Genomic DNA, 20522 nt, shown 5'->3' with positions numbered 1-20522 from the left:
ACCCTTGATTTCCCTGACCGTCGTCCATGAAAACATCATCGAGGAAATCAGAAAATTCAACGACATGGCTTCTGAGACATCATCCAATCGCTATCGCCAGCGAGCCCACACCCACGCCCACACTTATGATCGCCTCCTAAACCAAGACTACGGTCAGATCATCAATCCCACAACCACAAGTCTGGTATTGCCACGACCCAAGAAGGAGGAGGAGACCAAGACCGATCGATTCCAAGCGATCTGGAACCTGTTCCAAGTCGTGAACTATGTAAAGGCCCATCGGCATATGATCAACCAACCCCTCATGGGGGAGTTCTCATCCGAGGGCGGGTCTTTTCTTGCACGGGGTGGCTTTTTCCAAGCTCGTCGCCTTCCTGCCCAGAAGGTAGCAAAATATCCCTTGATCCCCGACGCTACCGGTGTTCTCCCTAAGAGCGCATACGAGTCTCTATTGACGGAGCTGCGAATTCTTTCTCACCCCCCACTCAGCCAGCATGACGGCATCGTCCGGTGGATGTCGATTCAATGGGCCCGCATCGACCCTGTCGCACATTCGTGGGTTCCGGTGCTATTTCTAGAGGAGGCTCAACATGGGTCCCTTCAGCAATACGTTGCGTCGAAGACACCCGGTATCAAGACCCGTTTGCAGCTCGGCCAAGAGATTGGGAGCGGCCTACAGGCCCTTCACGCCAGCGGAGTCATCCATGCGGATTTGAAGTTCCAAAACGTTCTCGTCTTCGACCTGGGAGACGGGCGCGTGAGGGCCAAGTTGTCCGACTTTGGCAGCTCCGTTATCAAGTATGGAAGGGACCAAATGGTTACTCCCACCACGGGAACTCCTCCGTGGACCTCGCCCGAGCATGGCCAGCCTGTCCATACCAGGTTTCTCGGTGGCACCGACACTTACTCGTATGGTCTTTTCGTGTGGAGGCTTTGCCTCCAGGGCGAGAATCATCCGTTCGACGGCCAGGACAGTGGAGATATCCAGAAGCGGAAGAAGGATGATTTGATTTTTGCTGAAGCGGCACAGTCTCTCGAAGAGGCGTATGAAAAGGCCATGCTCCTTGGAGGGTTTGCAGGCAGCTGTAATCGCTTTGAGTCGTACAGACTAGCCGTCTCGATACCCCGACAATGCCTCCAGCACTGCCTGTCCGCCTCGATTGAGACCAGGGACCTTGACAAGGCGGTGGAGTCGCTGCACCATGACGCATACCTTTCCAGGTTTCCCGAGGATATCCCCACCTCAACGAAGGATAGTAGTGGCAGTTGCGAGGAATCGCTCCTAGATAAACGTGTAAGTACTTTGTTTTTTTATTCTAGAGGCGGCGAGAGCGAAGTCTTACATGATTGTGATTCCAGATGTTTGTCAGTCACCTATGTCTGTTTGACGCACCAAGAAGCGTCAAAGCGATGCTTTACCAGTGTGTATCCGATATCACCGAGAATCCCAAAGCTTCCGACCCGTCAGCCTTTACCAGTACTGGTTTTCAGCTTGGTCTCCAAGCTTTTGATGGATTCGGACCACTGGAGGACGATAATATGGCTGTCGGCGCCTCCTTGATGAAAGAGGCCGCGGCGACCGGTGATATCACTGCCGGGGTGATGCTGGGGCAGTTCTGCGAAGCCTCTGGCACAGTGATGGATGCTGCAACTCACCGCCTGTACGAGAAGGGCTTGGCTAGAGGGGTTGAAGAGGGCTCGCTTCTTGCCCGAATCTGGCTCCGTCGCCACAACCCTCAAGCATTGCGAGACTCCAAGCAAAAGGAGGCCCAAAAAGTAGCCGGAGTGATTTCGTCACAGGAAAACGAGTCCAAGTCTAAGTCTCACTTCGATGACATTATTGATCGGGTGCTTGGCGAGGACGCATTTGCTTCCGCGTCGAGAAAATTGTCGGGTCGGACTTCGTTCACGACGCAGGAGCTCCAGGCAATATGGCTCCGTGAACGAGGAAATTCGAATCTGCACATCGGGGCTGCGCTTGGGGTAAGTCCCGATCGGTTTCGGTCATGGCTAGGGCTCCTACGCACCGTTATCGATGCCAAAGACAAGGACGGCAATACCGCACTGCTGCTGGCAGTCCGGTTTAATCATGTCGACATCGCCAAGCTTCTCCTTGAGGCGGGAGCCCAAGCTCTATTGCCAAACGACCTGGGGCAGACGCCGTGGCACTGGCTTGTTGCCATTGAGAAGCCAGAGGACTGGCCTGCCTGGTCAGACTGCTCAACCAAAACAGCAAAAGTGTCTTGGACGCCACAGCAGAGCGTCCGCCTGGGGTCGCCGACGGATTCGGAATCAAACAAGGAGGCACAGCTCTGCACTGGGCCGTAGAGCTAGGCATTGCCGCGCTTGTGAGGGAACTCGTCTCGTCAGGGGCTGACATTTGCTACAAATACGAGGGTGAAAGGCCGGTAGACTTGGCCATTCAGTTGAACAAGCCCGAGATTCTCCGCGTGTTCCTCGAGGAATTACGCCAAAGAGGCGAGATTCTAAGCCCGCCTATCCCTTCGGGCCATCCACGGGTTGCGAATTTCATCTTTCAGGCGGTAGCCTTGAATCCATGTCACGAGCGACTGGCGTATGGAGGCAAGGGCTGGGTTGACGCCATGAGACAGACTTTGCTCGTTCTCAGCGACTTCAACCTGGTGACGAAGCTGCCGATACCACTACTCCCAGATATTCTCTTCACAACAGGTTGTAGCACAGTCATCTTGAAACTCCTAGCCGAGGAGGGCTTCCTCGAGGGGACGAGCGACCCGGCAAAATGTTGGGCTGAGGTCTGCCAAGAAATCATCCGAACAGCAGACGCTACGACCGTCCTATACGTCATAAAACGGGCCAAGGAATACTCTGCCGACGGCCGTCTCCCATATGCCGAGAAGCTTTTGGAACTCTGTACACAGAGTTTGGGCTGTAATGGAAGCGTGGTTGATGCCATTGCCGCTGAGGGCATCAATATGGATTTCTTGACCGTGCAGGCCCGGACACCTCTGATGGAAGCAGTGCTGCACCGGAATTTCGAGATTGCTTCTGCTCTTATCAGCCACGGGGCAAACGTCAATGCACTATGGAAACCCGAATATCTCGGGGCGCCAAATAAAGACGCCCACCCCAACGCGAACATACTCTTTGAGCATCTCACGAGCAATCTGGACACGGCTATTGCACCACTACGGTACCTCCTTGAGCCGTTGCATTCCAAGGACTCGGTTCCGTCCTTCGTCGTAGTTCCCGACTGGAAGCAGACGGCGCTGCACCTGGCTTGCAAATACGGAAGCACGCTGATCGTGGGCTACCTTGTCCAAAAGTTCAACACGCCATACCACCTGGACTTTGTTGACACCAAAGGCCACACGGCTCTGCACAATGCCGTGGTCAACGGCCACGCCGACGTTGCTAGGATGCTCTGCCGGGCAGGTGCGCGAGTCGACATCCTTTCCGGGAACGAATCGTTGGATCCCAAAGACCGCCGAAACGCCCTCGACTACTGCCATATCCTGTCCGGTTCAACCATTAGCCAAGCGCAAGACTCCCGAGGAATCAGCCCAGACCTCGAGGATGCCCTCTTGAGCCGGTTGGAGATCGCCAAAATTCTAGTGCGAGAGCATCAAGCTGTTCGCACTGTTGGCTCCAAAGATGACGACGGCATGACTTGGTCTATCAGGTTATGCCTTTGCGCAGCTCAGGAGAACATGGTCCGTCTTCTAAAAGTGGCCTTGGAGAACCTCCGAAACCATACCGCTTCCGGCATGTCCTGGCAGGACGCGTTAGACCGGTTGCTTGTTCAAGCTGCTCTCAGCGGCCATGCTGGTACCACCAAGCTGCTCATCGATCATGGCGCCAACGTGAACCGGATGTGGTTTGAGAAGACGCAGGCAACCATCCTTCACCGAGCTGTGGAATTAGCAGATGCCGAAATATCTTACCTCCTGTTGCGGGCTGGTGCTGAGGTGAATGCCTGTGACAAGGCAGGCAGGACACCCATCATGGATGCCTTGCAGCTGAAGAAACTGGCTACCTGCCGGGTTCTGATGCATTTTGGTGGCGCGGTCACAGTGGGGAGAGAAATAATGGCTCAGGCTCTCGCGAAAAGTGGAACTATGGATATGGAGGCTGGGAGGAGGTTTCTTGTGCCCGTAGTGGTGAGTGGGGGGGACGACGACGACGACACAGAGGACGAGGACGACGACACGTGCGTGAGGGCATCAATGGGGGTGGACGGAGAGATAAGTGTTACGGTGTGATGGCTCAATGCGTCAGATCACACCCATCCATTTCCAGTCTGTAAATAATCACAATCACAGACCCTCAACACAAAGCAGCAGCCTAACAACGACCTCCTCTGCGAATACCAACGCCATCCCCCCCTCCTGTCCCTGAACACCCGTCTCTTCCCACCGGGACTCATCCTCCAAGCACGCCATCATGGCATCCCGATACGTCGTGCCCATCCTGTGCGCGACGAAATCCGAACAGTTCAGCACACGCCTCAGCAGGTCCCCGCCCGTGTCGAAGCTGGGCAGGTCCTGCCACATGGCGATCTCGAACAGCACCAGCCCCAGCGCGTGAATGTCGTGCCTATGCTGGAACCGCGTGTGGGCGTCGCGGCGCAGGTCCGGGTGCTGCCACAGCCCGAGCGGCGAGTCTCGATCGCGCGTGTCGACCGTGTCCTCGGACAGCTTCTCGCGGCGCGAGACGCCGAAGCCGGTGATGACGGGCCGGGCAAAGTCGGTCTTGCTCGCGCCGCCGCCCTGCGACGACCGGAAGAGCAGGACGTTCCAGCTGCAGATGCTCTTGTGGACCCAGGAGACACCGAGGAGCGAGAGGACGGCGTCGGCTATTGCGTGGGCAAGACGGTAGCGCTCCTCAAGGGTGGGGAGGGGGGTGCTGCGGCTGATGCGCTTGCCCATGCCGAAAGCGGCGAGGTCGCGCTTGTTGTTGTTTGGGAGGAGAGAGAAAAGCGGGACTGGATCGCGGCTTGGGTCGGCCCAGTCCGGAAGGTTGTAGACGAGGCTGAACTTGGTGTGGCTGTGGCGGACGTAGCCATGACAGTGAGGGAGCGTCTTGAAATAGGGCTGTCCTGCGAGCTTGAGGAGGAAGGCGAGGGTGGCGATCCGTTGGTGGAGGAGCTGTATATCGGCGTCGGGCAGAGAATCGGGAAACTGCGTCCCTTCTACCAGAACCGTGGAGGTTGGACCGTTCGTTTGCAGCTGGTACATGGTGCGTGTGTGTTTGTGCTGCCACTGAGTGTAGGGCGTACCAGGAGACGTGACCAGCATCTTCTCCTCAATAACGACGCTTTGTAGGTCTGATTGTGGAACGCCTTCCTCTTGCATCGCCTTGAGCGTGGCGGCGTTGCGTATCTGCTCATAGAGCTCGCCACCGTTGCCGGCATGTGCTGCCGTCGTCCTCCCAATGGCTCGCAATTCAGTCGGGTGGGCCGTCATGGACAGCATCTTGAGGTTAATAATCTTCCTAGTCAGATCAATCCCGTTGTTGCCGACTCGAGAAGAGGGCGGTGGAAGGATCGATTCCAGGGAGTCGTTGAGATTCTTCAATGTCGCCAGTGTCTGCTCGATCTTCAGCCGGTCACTCGTGTCGTCGGAAAACGACCAGCTGAAGTTGACCTTGCGGAAGAAGCTCACGGTCCGGCTTCGCTCCTGCCGGATGGCAGCATCCCGAGACAGCGCTAAAGAGGCCCACGAGCTGGAAAAGAACGAATCGAGACTGGGCACTCCAGTTGACACAGGTGGTGGCGGGACGGCCGCCGACGCGCCAGCAGGGGGCGGCGAGGGGCCAGGAGAAGTGAGATCCAGGGCATACCTGCCCCTCAGCTTGTTGAGTTTCTGGAGGCACATGGACACCTGGGTCAGGATTCTCAGAACTATCTCTTCCACCTCCTTATAGTCTTTCGTCGCGCAGTTGGCGTTGGCAGCGAGCAGGATGCATCGTCTCAGCGCGTACTCGGGCAAAATGGGCTCCCCGGATCCAGCATCTTTGTGGACGAGCCCGCTGGCTTGCACCCAAGTTTCGAAGCGAAAGTATTCGGTCGCTATAAGCGCAGATAGGGCACCTGGAAGGAGGAACTCGAGCACTGATTAGTCAAGATTGCCCGTTTGTGAGCTCGAGATTCTCACTTGCCGGCTGAGTCAGAAAAGTTCCGCGCCGAGGAGATATGGATATATAGCCGAAAGACCTGGTGGAGGAGGGACGCTGGTCCTGATGCCGGTTCCATGCTGTCGTGGTTGAGATGCCTTCAGATCCCAGTGTGTTTTGTAAAACTAGAGACGGACATCATGTTTGCGGTCAAACGCCAGCTTTTAGGGCCGCCAGTGCTATACAATGAAAACTGCACTTCCTAGGGCAAAGCCACGTCACCTGAGAGGCCTGCTGACATTTGCGGTGGCACTGCCAATAAGAGACGTGCCACAAGATTCTTGTATGCAAATCACCTTCGAACACCCATTCAAGTGTACATATTCATCTTGTAATTAGCGTTATGCAGCTTTCAGCTGTTAGGCGCCCCAGGGGAAAACAAAAGTAACGGCCGCATACCTTCGGGATCTTGCTGACGGTGGCTCGCCTAGGATCAGGTTAGCGCGAGCTCGAAGAGGAAGCTCCTTGAGTGCAGCCATATTATGCCAATACCATCGTCGTATGGGACGTTGGACGTCGGCAAGTGAAGCGCCGGCTTTCCAACCCCGGCCCAACAGTTTGCTTGAACTTCTTACGCAATTCGACTCTACTGGTAATTGGGTCCAAGAATGGTGTGCAAATGTGGGATACCGACCAGGGAGGGCGACTGAGGACGTTCGGCTGCGAGGGAATCAAATCTCACCCTCATGCTACAATCTCCAGTCGACGACAAGTATTTTGCCACGATCCAGGGCTCTTTGGTGAAAACATGGAAAGAAGTCATACAGGGAGGCGCTTCGCACCTGCAATCCCGACAAATATTGAGAGCACATAATAATGATGTGAATGGAATGGCCTTCTCCTCAAGCGGAGGCCTCTTGGCCTCGACTTCTTGCGATTGCAATGCGCACATTTGGCGTGTTGAAGGCAACTATGATGAGGAGGCGGTGACTCGGGAAGACCAGGTGGCGGCGGAAGATGCCTCTGCACTCCAAAAGCACGCGAGAGCCATAACCTCCCTGGCGCCCCCTTCGGAGGCAAAGATGGTCGCATCGGGCAACCTAGGCGGCTTGATACTCCTGTGGAACGCGGACGATGGAACACAGCTGCTCTCGCTCGACGGCCACAGCCGCGAGATCACCTCTCCCGTGTTTTCCAAGGACGAGAAGATCCTCATCTCAGGCTCTACCGATGAGACCATAGGAGTCTGGGACACGAAGCTGGGGAAGAGGATACACAGGCTAGAAGGGCACGTCGATTGGGTACGGTGCGTCGCTCTCTGCCCTCGAGACCGGCTCGTGGCCTCGGCGTCCGACGACCACACCGTGAGGCAATGGAACCTCCCTCCCCAAGCTGAGCAGCCGAGCCATCCTGACGACAATCATGACACCTCTCGGAGTGATGCGGCCAGTGACCAAGACTCCATGGTGAAGCTTGAAAGCACAATGCTAGAGGGCCACAATGACTACGTCTATCGCGTCGCTTTCTCTTCCGACGGAAGATATCTAGCCTCATGTGGCGATGATACATGGATTCTGATATGGGGCGTTGAGAATTGCGTCGGCAAAGGCGACGAAGAACGACAGCCACTCCCTAAGCTACAGCAAGAGGGCGAGTACGTCGCCGCCTACCGCGCCCTCGCATTCTTGCCGGTCGCCAAAAGGCTCGTTTCGGTCTCGGAGCTTGGTGACATCAGTCTGCGGGACACGAAAACGCAACAGCATCTTTGGGAAGCCCCCGGGGAAGTCTTGGGGGAAGTGGGACGGCAGTGGCATCCGCGCGTCTTGGGCATTAATCCGGATGATGTGCTGCTGACCGAGTTCGGTGCCTGGCGGAACAGGTTGACGAACGCACCCCCGACCAGCTCGGATCTGCCCTCGCGGTACTCCTACAGCGTTGAGGGGCGCTGGACCATGTGGAACGACCAAAAAGTCGTTTTCCTTCCGAATCAATACGCCCCCGCCACCGCCGGGACGTGTTCGATTGCCGTCCGCGGTGACAGGGTTGCGGTTGGATGCATGTCGGGACAGGTGCTCGTTCTCAAGCTCCCAGAGGACGAAAAGCCTCCGCTTCTCTTCCAATCCGAAAGAAGATGACTTGAGCTGTGGAATGTGCGAGTGATTTGGCAGTTAAGAATGGCGTATATAGTAGTTTCAGTTTTGTCGATATCGTCGAATATACAGCGTCCCCTAAGTTCCATGTGGAGTTGCCCGGACCTCGCTGTGGTTCGGTCCCAATTTTAGGCCCATCATGTTGCTGAGCTAACCAAGCTTATAAGAACCTCTACCCATTTACAAAACCTCAATGACCCACCAACACCAAATTGTAGCAGGCAAAGCTGCCAAAAAAAAAAAAAAAAAAAAAAAGCAACGATACTCGCCACGCGGAACAAGAAACAATGCCGCCAGAGCCCGTCTCTATCGCAGAGTTTGCCGCCACGCAGCTGGCGCTCCTGGGCGCCGAGCAGGCCGCCGAGGTGGCGGCGGCGGCGGAGCTGATCCAGGGCCACACGCCTAGCGCGCTCCAGCGGGCCGGCGCCGCCCTGACCAACCTGACGGTGGAGGGCCGGCGGACGGGCTCGGGCGGCCGGACCGTCGTCGAGCTGGGCCCGGACCCGGCCGTCAGCTCCGACACCGGCGAGCTGCCCGAGCACGGCCTGCGCGTCGGCGACGTCGTCCTGGTCGCCGAGCAGCCGGCCGGCTCGGCCAAGAAGCGCGAGGTGCGCGAGCTCGAGCGCGCCGGCTCCCGCGGCGTCGTCACCCGCGTCCGCCGCCGCGACCTCTCCGTCGCTCTCGACCTCGACGACTCGGCCGGCGGCGCCGCCGCCGGCCAGAAGGAGGAGAAGGGCTTGAACGGGAGGGTGTGGGTCGTGAAGCTCGCCGACGACGTCACTTTCCGCCGGTCAGTCCCTCCCGTTTGTCCCCCGCGTCGCTTCATGGAGCTGACATGGGCCGGTTCAGGATGACCATGATGATGGAAAAGATGCAAAAGCTGAGCGACTCGGAGCAGTCCAACTTCATGCGCGTGCTTTTCGGTCTTTCCTCGCCGTCTCCAGTGCCCGCGGACCTGGGCGCCGACCCGGACCTGAGCAAAATCGAATGGATCGACCCGACCCTGAACGAGTCGCAGAAGGATGCCGTCCGCTTTGCACTCGCCTCACCTGAGATTGCGCTCATCCACGGCCCTCCAGGTGTATGTATGCCCCCAGCTCAGCACGCCCCCGGCTGGATATGGCCGCGCCGTCACGCCCATCTGTATGTGACTGGAGTCATGCGGTGTGGCCTTGGTCTAGGGTACCGGTATCTAACCTGTGGTGAATGATGCGTGCCGCATCCGCCTTGTCGATACAGACAGGCAAGACCCACACCCTGATCGAGCTGATCCTCCAGTTCCTGAAGCAAGGGCTACGCATCCTGGTCTGCGCCCCCTCCAACGTGGCCGTGGACAACGTGGCGGAGCGCCTGGCGCCCCATTCCGGCGCCCCCATTGTCCGCATCGGCCACCCGGCCCGCCTGCTGCCGTCCGTGGCCGCCCACTCCCTGGACGTGCTGACGCAGACGAGCGAGGCGGGCGCCATCGTGCGCGACGTGCGGGCCGAGATGGACGCCAAGCAGGGCTCGATCAAGAAGACCAAGAGCGCCAGGGAGCGCCGGCTCATCTACGCCGACCTCAAGGAGCTGCGCAAGGAGTTCCGCGAGCGCGAGCGCAGGTGCGTCACGGACCTTGTCCGGTCCAGCAAGGTCGTGCTCGCCACCCTGCACGGCGCCGGCGGCTTCCAGCTGCGGCAGGAAAAGTTCGACGTCGTCATCATTGACGAGGCGAGCCAGGCCCTGGAGGCGCAGTGCTGGGTCGCGCTCTTCGCCGCCAAGAAGGCGGTCTGCGCCGGCGATCATCTCCAGCTGCCCCCGACGATAAAGTCACTGAACTCCAAGACCCCGACCGCTGCCGGAGGAGCAGCCCCGGCCGCCGCCAAAGGAAAGGGCCGGGGCGCCACGCTCGAGACGACCCTCTTCGACCGCCTCCTGAAGCTCCACGGGGCATCCATCAAGCGCATGCTGACGACGCAGTACCGGATGCACGAGAAGATCATGCGGTTCCCCTCGGACGAGCTGTACGGCTCCGAGCTGACGGCGGCCGAGGCCGTCAAGGGCAGGCTCCTCCGGGACCTGCCGTACGCTGTCGAGGACACGGACGAGACGCGCGAGCCCCTGATCTTTATCGACACGCAGGGCGGGAACTTTTCCGAGCGCAGCGACGACACCGAGGCGGGCGACGCGGCCGGCAAGAAGAAGATTGCCCTCCACGGCGAGAGCAAGAGCAACGAGCGCGAGGCCGCCCTCGTCTCGCAGCAGGTCCGGCTGCTCGTCGACGCCGGCGTCAAGCCCGAGGATATCGCGGTGGTCACACCCTACAACGGTCAGGTGAGAGTCTCCACCATGGCTCTGTGCAGTCCCGTGTTGGTATCTCCATGTCTCGTTCCCATACCATGTCCTTTCTGTGCTGGTTCTTGTGTTTCGGCTTTTCCACGGACGAGTCAGCCGGGATGTTGGCATTCGCCTGTCACATCCATCATCCTTATCCCCCCACCCCTCCTTTCATTTCTATATGTGCTTGGGTTACTTTTTGCATCTTGCATTACCTTTCATCCCTTGCTTATTTCCTTTTGGTCCGTTTTGTGCGGTTCGCCCTCTCACGGAAGGTCCTCCGTCCCCGCATTCAACCAAAGTTCGGGGCGCAATTGCCGAGAACCCCCCAAAAAAACGCGGGTTTCGCAATGTATAACAGGTCGTGGTATAGCCGTTCATGCGGCAAGTGGATTCCTGCTGACAAAGGGATGGGGGGACTGTCAAACCCCCTCGCTGTTCTCCGACAACCAGCTCGCCGTTCTGGCGCCGCTGCTCAAAGAGGCCTTCCCGGGCATCGAGCTGGGCAGCGTCGACGGCTTCCAGGGCCGCGAAAAGGAGGCAGTCATAGTCAGCCTGGTGCGCAGCAACAGCGAGGGCGAGGTGGGCTTCCTGGGAGAGAAGCGCCGGCTGAATGGTGAGTGCACGGCTCCAGGCGACTGGGCTTCGCTGCCCTTCTGGAAACGCCGGCGCGTTACATGCCTCGTGTGTGTACTGATGTCATCCTCGCCGTCGCCTGCAGTGGCCATGACGCGACCGAAACGGTCCCTAACGATAATCGGAGACTCGGACACTGTCAAGAGGTTCGTGGAGGCCATGTGTTTTCTGCACGTTCTTGCCCTCAACCCCACCCCATCCCACCCTTCATTTCTTCGGCCGTGTTGGTTGTTGGCTCAATTACGCACTGTCCCCTCGCCTCGTCCGCGCTGCGTTTTGTGTTGGGACGTCACTGTCGCGCCTGAGACGGGTTTGGCGAGGGCACAGATGTTATGTTATCTATATTGCACGTCTTGGTTTCACCCTGCGCCGACAATCCTTGCTTTTTCTCTTGCTGACCCCCGAGACCTGCAACCGCAAACGGCCGATAGGGGAAGCGCCTTCCTCAAGAGATGGATGGAACATCTGGAAGAACACGCCGACCTGAGATACCCAGAAGTCTGAGAGCCACACGCACACGTGTCGTTCGTCCATTTTTTTTATTTTTTGATAGCGGTGCCGATATTGACACGGGGAGGCTATGAATGCACGTGGGGAATATTTTGAAAGGGGCGGGACTGACGTGCTCGGCCTTTTGCATTGGCCGGGCCAGTCGCGCCAAGAAACGTCAAGGGTCGGGAAGAGTTGCGACCCTGGACAATCTCAACGGGCTACCGAGCCAGGCACCCAGGCCGCCCGCCAGGGTCCAGGGGTCACACACACACACACACACACACACACACACACACACAGCCCAGGTCGCGACTTCAGGTGTGTTTGGTTTGCGAGGACGGTGACAGGGATGCCCAGTACGGTGTCGCCAACCCGAGGGGAAGTAAGAACAACGAAAGGACAGAACGAGGAAAAAGTAATGGGCGATGTGCTGTCGCAAGCAGACAGTCACCCCAGCTTCGGCTTCAGCCGCAATAACTATTGTTGCCGGTTGGGGACTAGCTGCTAGGTCGTGGAGTCGGTGTATAAGGCGATATTATTAGCCCATGTTGTTATTGGCCGAGTGACGGAGGGGGAGGTGTGCACAAGCTGGCACACCAACGAAGAATTTACGACAAGGCTATGGCGCGGTCTACCGATCGCGGGCCTGACTTGGCCGGATATCTCGACCGTGTTGGGGAGCCTTCACCGAGAGAGGCGCCCACCGGCACACACATAGAGGAGACGAGCGACTGACAGGCACCAACCAGCCTTTCGGCTCAGAGCGTCGCCCTCTCCCACGCGCGGTGGAGCAGCGCTTTATTGAGAGAGCATCTCCTCCCCCAGCCCCGCCCCCAGCCCCTGGGGGGCGAACGCCGTTCTGTGTCTTCGGACGAAATGACGGACTTGGTAATTGGGGGTCGGACGTGTCATGGCCGCGGGCGGGCTTGCAAAACGGGATTAACACGGGGGTTCGGTGGGGCCTGCCATTCGGCCGCCATCCGCCGAGGGTTTCTGCGCTGCTGTTGAAGTTCAACCCGGATCGATTTAAACAGGAGGATAGAGCTGGGACGAATGGCAGAGAAAAAAGCACACAAGAGCATAAACAAGCTACCATGTGGGAATCGACCAGAGGCAGACATTTCAATCATCACTCGTCGCCAAGCCCGTTGCTAGTTCGCGCGTTTGCAGACTCGAGGTCGCTTGCCGGGATTCAAATGAAGCGAGTGGGTTTTGCGGGCGACCACGTTGCGAGGCGAGCGGGTCCCGACCTTGGGGGTGTGGATCTCTCGAAGCAGAATCACGACGGCCCCAACTCAATTCCCTCTCTCCAGGACTCTCCAGGACGGCTTTTCAATGCAGACGTGGACGGCCATTGATATTCCGCAATGGGATGTTTCTCCCGAACGGTACCTGAAGCGGACCAAGACGGAATAGGGTGCGGGCCATCAGAGACAAGGGTAACCCTGCTATGGGTTGGAGAGGCGGCCCCCATGCCGAGCAGCCACGGATCTGCGCCGTGTTACTGTTGTCTCAAACCGGGTTCAGCCTGACGATAGAGGCAGAGGAGTAGAGACAGAAACAGCGAGAGGGAAAGAGAGAGGTGAGGGACAGGGAAGGGAGAGGAAAAGGAAAGGAATGCCACCAGGTTTCCCGTTGGCATGACCAGCCACCAGGACGAGCACAATCAGCCGGTTTGCCCAAGAGAATCGACTCGACCGGCCCACCGCTTCGGATGGACAGCCGGCTGCATCGAATGGGATATCCTTGGACAGGCAACCGCCTCCTTGGGCCTGCAGACGGCGGCTTGGATACAAGCCCAGCAGAAGCCCGCTGACGGGTGCCACGACGTCGGGCTAAAGGCGAGAGACGGGCCAAGTGACGTGTACAAGGCCGATGCTGTGCCTGGCCGCCCATCCCAGGATTTGTTGAGCAACACGGGCGTTGTGCCGACGGCGGCTGAAAAGGGAGGAATGCGGTCTGCATGTGCGTTGATGGATGCTGTCCGGAGTAGTAGCAGTAGCAGCGCGTCTCCTTGGGCTGGCGGGCAGCAACGCCGTCGAGGTGGCGGATCTGGCTGCGATGCATGAGCGGCGGCTGGTGCATGCACAAGTCGTCAATTCGAGGAATGGCCGGAGGTAAATAAGCCGGACCCATGGCCAGCCTGGCGGTTCCACGGCCCAGCTGCGTCGATGCAGCAAAATCAAACAAGGTGGGACAAGGACGTCACCTCGAGGCGGGGCCTGCAGCCAGATCCAAGCCTGTACTGTACGAGGCACCCGCTGCACGCTGCACCCAGGCTATCGAGCGCTAGGCCATTCCAGCCTGCTCAAAACGGCTGTCGAGTCGAGTCAATCCGAGCCGGTATGCCCAAATCCCCGGCCAACGCCAGCCGCCAGCGTCGCAGCGCAGAAGACGGTAACGGTCGCTCGGGCGATGGGTGTGGTAGCCATGGAACGAACTGCATGGCGGCCAGGTGCCAACCAGGTCTCGTGCGTCCAACAGGCCTCGTAACCGCCAGCCTGCTGCGGCCTGCCCGATCCTGTGCCCGAACTAGTGCAGCCCGCGTCGCCGTCGGCGCTCCCCAAGACGTCGGTTTTTGCCATGAATAGCCCGCCATCACAATTCGCAACAGGAAGTTGAATCGTGCCCTGGGAAGACGCACCCACGCACAGACCATCTAGCTTGGGCGTGTCGCTCGCTGCTTGATTGTGTGGGTGTCACTTACCCAAAGCAGCAGTGCACCACACTCGCGAGAGCGTCCCAACTGGGCCGTTCTTTCCAACCCCGTAGCTTGGGAAAACACCACAGTCAGCAGATTGACTGCAGTGCAAGATCCTAATTATGCAACTATCCATGGGTGCCCAGGCTAAAATGTGAATCCGGCTTGCAATTAGCAAAGCAGTGCATGAATCAATCCTACGATTCCTGTCTGTTATTCCCGAATGAGCACAATCCTTCTCGCTCGATCAGACAAGACCAGACCAGACCTGGCACGCACCCGCACCGCCGCACGCCCCTTAACCACCCCGCAGCTGTGAACGAGCCTCTTCTCGGGCTCAGCAGCTGTTTGGTGTCGGATGTCGACAGCGGTCACCACCCAGAGCCTGTCTCCCCATGCATAGTGGCCCTCGCCCTGCCAGACGCTCCTTTCCGACTGGCCAGCCTCAGCGGCCAACGCCATCGATGGGAGGATGGCAACCCACCCCCTGGCCCCCTCCCCGCGCACCACCTGTGCAGCTCTCTTCCAATTGTCGCGCCCTCGAACACTCCAAGATGCCCACCCACCCACACCCACTCGCCCGTGGTGCTGCAGGGGCTCCCTGGCCTGCAAACGTCTGACCTATCCCTGCTCTGCGAAGCTCCGTGGCCCGTGGCTAGCCCACTGCGCCGGCCCCAGTTGCAAGTTTCATGGGTTCAGGCAAGGAGCTAGGATCTTCGGACAATTGCCTGCCAGACCCCATGCCTGCCTTGCTCTGGACCGAGCCAGACAGAGAAACACTGTCCAATGTGCGTTGCCCGCATGCCATCTCGTCGTGCTGCTCTGCGCGGCGAAAGAACAGGAAAAAAAGAAAGAAAGCAAGACCTGGAGTCGAGCACGCCCAGTCCGCATCCTTCACTTCACCCCCTCCTCCTCTCCCGGCGAGCTGTCGTTGCTTCTTGTCACTGCCCCTTTTCTCCCCCCCCTCCTCGCTCGCGCTGCTGGTCCTCTCCGGTGCAGGAGGCTACGGCTGACGGTAACACGCGACAATGCAGCGCCCGGGGTTCCATGCCCTACATATCTCTCGTCCATAAACCGCGACCCTCGCGCGAATAGCCGTCCAGACACGGGTCTTCCAAGGCCCGCCGTCCTGCACGTCGCTGGCTCGACCTTTCCTTTCTTTTCCCTCCGTTAATCATAATCAGATCTCTCCCTTGACCCCCGGTTGGCCGAGCCGTTGGACACCCACGCACATCCTCAAACAGGCGTGGCCGAGCCTCCTGGGCCTGACATCGCCGCATTGGTCGGCCATGTGGGCTCGACTTTCGTTAGCGCACATCATAGCATAGCAGACCGAGAGCACGACAGGGACGCCCGTCTCCCAAAAAGACTCCCGCACCGCCAGCCCGCCTTTGCTAGTTTAGCCGCCGCGCCATCAACAGATTCGGGCCAACGCTATCCAACGGCCGACTACTGTGCGCTCCATGGCTTGTGCTCGCACGCCATCGCCCTGTCCCGTATATCTTAAGTAGTGCTCTCTGTGCCGAGAGCCTCTTGCATCAGGCTTGACTGCGCATCTACACACGACACAAGGCTGCATCTTGATTGCAGAAAGCTTCAAGCGGCTAGCCCCCAGGGTCTATCGCTATGAATATTTTCAAGAGCCCCTCTACATCCACAGGGCACGGCCGACCGCGGCCAGCCCATTCCATCCGCGGCAAGATCTCTGGCCCTATACCGATACCGAACCCGGCCGACGACGAAGAGTTTCCCATCCGAAACCCAGGCTCTAACCTTGCCGCCAACGGCCCCGAGGAAGAGTTCCCCATCCGCCAGAGGGGCGCCGGAATCGCAAGTCCGACTCCGCTTGAGGAACCACCGACCAGAGGCGACCAGCCGGAATCCCAGAGATCAGAGGCCCTTGTACCTCCCCCGCCTGCAAGCAACTCCGGGAGTAGCAGCCGGAACGACGACCACGGAGCGAACGGCACAGCAGCTTCCCACGAGCCATCCCCCTCGATGAAAACGATACAGCCCATCAACCCCGCGCCGGCACCGGCACCGGCACCGGCACCGGTACCGGCGGTAGCTTCAACTCCACCCCGGGTGAATACGCCCACGCCAGCACCGGCACCTACAACCACACCCGCGACACCGCCCAGCCAGCAGCAAGCTGCCGCCCGCACAAGCCCTTCGTCGGGCACAGGAACGTCTCCTGGCCACAAGCGAACCAACCCATCAAGCACGCTACGATACTCGGTCGTAAGCAACACCTCGGGCAACACGGCAGATAACCGCCCACAAAGGAAAAAGTCCACCCTGCGTGGTGCTTTCAGCAAACTTTTCAGTCGCAAGAAGAAGAACAAGACTAGCCTCCAAGGCTCGGGCGACGAGACCGATCGCACCTCGAGCGTGGTGCCGTCGACCCAGCACCGCAGTGTAAGTGCATATACCTGCTCCGCATGGCATCTTGTGACCCAGGTTGCATGAGCTATGACCAGGTTTTTCATGAACGCGAGGGTACTAACCGTGCGCGCTCTCCGGCCAGGACACGTCGGCACTGGAACAAGTCAACGAAGCGGAGCCGAAGCGGTCGGCGTCGTTGCCCATCACAGAATACGACCGCGCGCTGCGGTCACACTCTGTTGGTCCTAATGACATTACCGCTATAGAAAGCGCGCGCAACTCGATGCATATCGACGCCTTCACCGGGGGCCGGAGGAGAGCCGTCACGGCGACGCACAGCAACATGTATGGGGCCAGGAATTTCCACCGGAGACATGACCTCGGCGAATGGGGAGGTCTGTCGCCACGGCCCGCCAGCAACCACGCCAGGGGGAGCCGTCTGATTCACCCGGACGAGGACCCGACCATGATTGGTCGCGCCATCACATCTGACATAGCAGGAGAGTATGCGCAAAAGCGGCGTTCACGCTCTCTGTCCGGACTCGATCTGCCCGGAATTCCCGGATCTTCTGGAGGCACGCGACGCCGCAGCGATGAGATCCGCTACTGGCGCGAGAGCTACGGCCCCAGCTACCTGTCACCACTTTCCTCGACGCACCCGGAGAACGGGGGCGGGGATGCCGAGTTCAACGACAACGACGACACTGGCATGCTCTCGGTGGATCCTTCCCAGGCACCGTCCACCATCCAGCAATCGACTGAGGCGCCGCCCAAGACGCCGCCCCAGCCTTTCAACTTTGGCTCGTTTGCTACCATGAACGAGATGGCGGGCATGAAGATTACACAGGCCGTGGGCCTTGACGAGCGCATGGGGAGTCTCGAATCCAGAACCCACCGGCTGGAGCGCGTCGTCGACCAGCTCTGCCACTCAGTTCCCGGTTTCAAGGGCCCCATGGAGGACCTAGCGACCGGTTATGGGAGAGGAGCTCCGCGCTCGGTGCCAGTAGTCACCGGTTTCGATCTGCCCGCGCCTCCACCTGGTGTATTTGGCGCCAACCCCTCCGATCACGCCGCGATTCCCCGGGGCGCCATGCAAGCCATCACGCTAGATCTCAGCGGAGAGGCTGCGAGCTCCTCCTCGCGCTACAGCTATAGTAAGCATTCGGCCGTGACGACGGAAGGCAACGCGTCGCGCATGTCCTTCGGGGACGGCCAGACATTCATCGGAAGCATGCACCCTCCGTCGAGCGCCGCCACGCAGACTCCTTCCATCCCCGCCATCCCGGCCCATTCGGCGGCGCCTTCGCCGGGGCTGAGACCGACTTCGATGTCGACTGTGCGAGGGGCCACGAGCCTACCCGCTCTTGCCGCAGCCGCCGGCGCGCATGAACATCATCTCACATTGTCCGTGGACGCCCTGGCAGCGCAGCTCGAGGCAGAGAGGGCCGCCCGGGTCGCCCTCGAAGTGCAGGTCAAGAAGCTGTCTGACCGGATGAATACGTTGTCAAGCACCATGTATGCGATGCTGAGGGATCCCCACAAGAGCCGGTCGCAAGAGCGTCTTACCCCAAGCCGGTCCCATGAGCGGCTATCGCCCGCCTCGGCCGCTGTTGCCGGGGATAGCAAACTGCCAGGGGTTGTGGGAGCCATGGCAAATAGTCAGTCGAGGTTGCTGTCCAAGCCATCTGCCGGCTCGCTCTCGTTGCCGCTGGGCACGCCGTCGGGACAGACATTTCCCACGGTGCCTCAGGTGGGCACGACGAGCTTTGGGGGCATTGGCGGCAAACCCCCCATTGTGAAGACGCTCTCAGTATTTGAGAGTGACGGAGAGGATAGCGAGCACGAGGACGGCTCGGTATTCCAAACCCCCAGAGAGGAGCAGTCACCACACCCGTACGGCGCGTTCGGCGAAGATCTCAGAGACGAGACTGACGACGGTGAGGAGCTGGATCCGAGGCGGAAGAAGGCTGCACGGACACTCAGTCTGAGCCAGCTCACGCTGGGTCCAGGTGTTCAGGGGAACATGATTTAAACGGCCCCTTACGTTGGAAATCATCAATTTGGGGATTTCCAATCCTCTTACGACCGGCACGACGATGGACGAGCTTCTTTTTCTCCTTGGCTTCGTTTCCCCATCCTTCTCGCCCGCCTGGTGGATAGGACTGCTGTCGACACGGACTTTATGCCCTTGCGACAGGGAGAAGGCTGGCAAGCGTTTCGATAATCCGCGCGCATCGTATATACCCCGACTTGCTTCCCCTTTCCATTTCTAGGGGAGGTTGGAAGAGCAAGCGATTTTAATTCACTTTGTTTTGTGTTTGTTTTCTGTGCTTGGGTTACACTACCCCTTGAATCTCCGAGTTTGAGCATATTTGAGGCGTGCATCACGGCGGTCACATCTTGTCTTTGTTTCCTTTCTCGCTGCAGCATACATGCCGGAAGGGCATATGTTTGACATTTTAGGGTGCTTTGCTCCCCATATTCTTCTCTTCTTCCAAGGCTGACACTGCCACCTTTTCACGACATTCGCTTCTTCAAGCTCTTGCATGTCACTTCGGTGCAGTGCCTGGGCCATCTGTCCTTTCTTTGTTTCTGAGCGTTCTTGACGTTGCATCATGGCGGTGTACAACTTTTATAGGTTGATATCCATATTCTTGCAAGTAATGAATGACTCCCCCAAAGCCTGTGTACTTGGTTGATGATGGAAAGTGGTGGTGGTCGCCGTGGCGATGTCGATACCGTTTTGGGCAGGTACGGCTGGCCAGGCTTGGCGGTTGAAGAGGCGCAAACTGTGCTGACATGGATGGGATTGAATCCATCGGACTGGCTGCCGTTCTTCTACAGAACACCAACAAACACGAGACAAAACCAGCATTGTGACGTCTGCACAGACGACACCCATCAACCTCGGGCTAGCAGCAATCAATCCTCTCAGACACCTGGAATTCGATAGCGCAAACGGGCGATTGCCGCCATCTGCCAAGGCACCCAAGGCAGGAACCGTGCGTCGCTTCGAATCAATTGGTGTTGCGACAAGGCGCAAACGGGGCCCCCGCAGCTGCTATCTTGCTAACACGAGCTCTCTCCACACCCTGCAACCCGCCCGCAAGGACAGTTTTAGTTAGCACTAAGGAAACGATCTACCTACCTACACAGCCCACCAAAACCACCCCGTCTCGACACCATTGAAACGGCATTGACGCGCTCGACGACCACCGCCGGCTACCCTACACTTAGCACACCCCCCTACCTACCTTGGAGTACCTATCTTCCTTACCTAGCCTCCGTGCACCACCCACCACCCACCACCCACCACCCACCTACAACCCCCCGCCCACCACCCACCTACAACCCCCCGCCCGTCACCCTGGAAGACCAAGCCGCGGCCGCGCGGGAGGAGAAGAAGGCGGGCAGCAGACGAAGCAGCAGCAGCAGCGGCAGCAGGACGGCGCCGTCACCAAAGCTCCAGAGGGTCTTTTACGTCTCGCGCCTGTCGTCGCCGCGATCCAGCAGGCCGCCCGGCAAGATGGACACCAAGTGGGTGGACTGGTCCAAGAGCACGCGCTCAACGGACTACCGCGGGTCGCACTCGTTTGCCACCATTATGATAGTAGGCCGTGAGTTTTTTCTTTCTTTTCTTTTTTTTCTTTTTTCTCACTCTTCTCTCTTCTCTTGTCCTCCCGCTCTGATTTGCCCATGACGACGTTTTGGGCCATGAGCTGACTGACATATTCTTGCAAAAAAAAAAAAAA

General features: G+C 58.7%; 8 protein-coding genes across 9 annotated transcripts in view; 6 read left to right on the top strand and 2 right to left on the bottom strand.

Moving 5' to 3' along the window:
- Positions 1–3: 3 nt before the first annotated feature.
- GGTG_01428 (serine/threonine protein kinase) lies at positions 4–4241 on the top strand (the record flags this gene model as incomplete). The annotated part of the gene is made up of 3 exons (XM_009219194.1): positions 4–1294; positions 1360–2324; positions 2405–4241. Exons 1-3 carry the CDS (start codon positions 65–67, stop codon positions 4239–4241), a joined length of 4032 nt encoding a protein of 1343 aa, XP_009217458.1. The 5' UTR covers positions 4–64.
- On the bottom strand, positions 4071–6296 carry GGTG_01427 (hypothetical protein). Its single transcript, XM_009219193.1, has 2 exons — positions 6139–6296; positions 4071–6070 (listed from the first exon to the last, which is right to left on the bottom strand). Exons 1-2 carry the CDS (start codon positions 6230–6232, stop codon positions 4296–4298), a joined length of 1869 nt encoding a protein of 622 aa, XP_009217457.1. The 5' UTR covers positions 6233–6296; the 3' UTR covers positions 4071–4295.
- Positions 6297–6839: 543 nt separating this feature from the next.
- On the top strand, positions 6840–8228 carry GGTG_01426 (hypothetical protein; the record flags this gene model as incomplete). Its single annotated transcript, XM_009219192.1, has 1 exon — positions 6840–8228. One exon carries the CDS (start codon positions 6840–6842, stop codon positions 8226–8228), a length of 1389 nt encoding a protein of 462 aa, XP_009217456.1.
- A 247-nt stretch (positions 8229–8475) lies between these two features.
- On the top strand, positions 8476–12516 carry GGTG_01425. Of its 2 annotated transcripts, none has more exons than XM_009219191.1 (5): positions 8476–9033; positions 9093–9386; positions 9483–11172; positions 11278–11338; positions 11624–12516. In XM_009219191.1, exons 2-5 carry the CDS (start codon positions 9327–9329, stop codon positions 11694–11696), a joined length of 1884 nt encoding a protein of 627 aa, XP_009217455.1. In that variant the 5' UTR covers positions 8476–9033; positions 9093–9326; the 3' UTR covers positions 11697–12516. The 2 variants fall into 2 exon arrangements, with proteins under 2 accessions (XP_009217455.1, XP_009217454.1); XM_009219190.1 differs by having other exon boundaries at positions 9093–9324; positions 11624–11969.
- A 705-nt stretch (positions 12517–13221) lies between these two features.
- Positions 13222–13753, top strand: GGTG_01424 (hypothetical protein; the record flags this gene model as incomplete). The annotated part of the gene is made up of 1 exon (XM_009219189.1): positions 13222–13753. The coding sequence occupies exon 1, from the start codon at positions 13325–13327 to the stop codon at positions 13751–13753; it is 429 nt and encodes a 142-aa protein (XP_009217453.1). The 5' UTR covers positions 13222–13324.
- Positions 13754–14014: 261 nt separating this feature from the next.
- On the bottom strand, positions 14015–14847 carry GGTG_01423 (hypothetical protein; the record flags this gene model as incomplete). Its single annotated transcript, XM_009219188.1, has 2 exons — positions 14015–14314; positions 14665–14847. The coding sequence occupies 2 exons, from the start codon at positions 14845–14847 to the stop codon at positions 14015–14017; spliced, it is 483 nt and encodes a 160-aa protein (XP_009217452.1).
- A 309-nt stretch (positions 14848–15156) lies between these two features.
- Positions 15157–19445, top strand: GGTG_01422 (hypothetical protein). The gene is made up of 2 exons (XM_009219187.1): positions 15157–16803; positions 16913–19445. The coding sequence occupies exons 1-2, from the start codon at positions 16012–16014 to the stop codon at positions 18800–18802; spliced, it is 2682 nt and encodes an 893-aa protein (XP_009217451.1). The 5' UTR covers positions 15157–16011; the 3' UTR covers positions 18803–19445.
- A 652-nt stretch (positions 19446–20097) lies between these two features.
- The window catches only part of GGTG_01421 (ER membrane protein SH3), a 2288-nt gene continuing 1863 nt past the window's right edge, over positions 20098–20522 (top strand). Inside the window, exon 1 of the mRNA XM_009219186.1 lies at positions 20098–20387. Coding sequence (XP_009217450.1) covers positions 20297–20387 — 91 coding nt within the window. The 5' untranslated portion in view covers positions 20098–20296. The remainder of the gene's footprint in view (positions 20388–20522) is intronic.

The sequence above is a fragment of the Gaeumannomyces tritici genome (assembly GCF_000145635.1).
Source record: "Gaeumannomyces tritici R3-111a-1 unplaced genomic scaffold supercont2.1, whole genome shotgun sequence".
Lineage (NCBI taxonomy): Eukaryota > Fungi > Ascomycota > Sordariomycetes > Magnaporthales > Magnaporthaceae > Gaeumannomyces > Gaeumannomyces tritici.
Note: the sequence above shows the minus strand (reverse complement) of the source record. Positions and strands in the feature narration are given on the sequence as shown.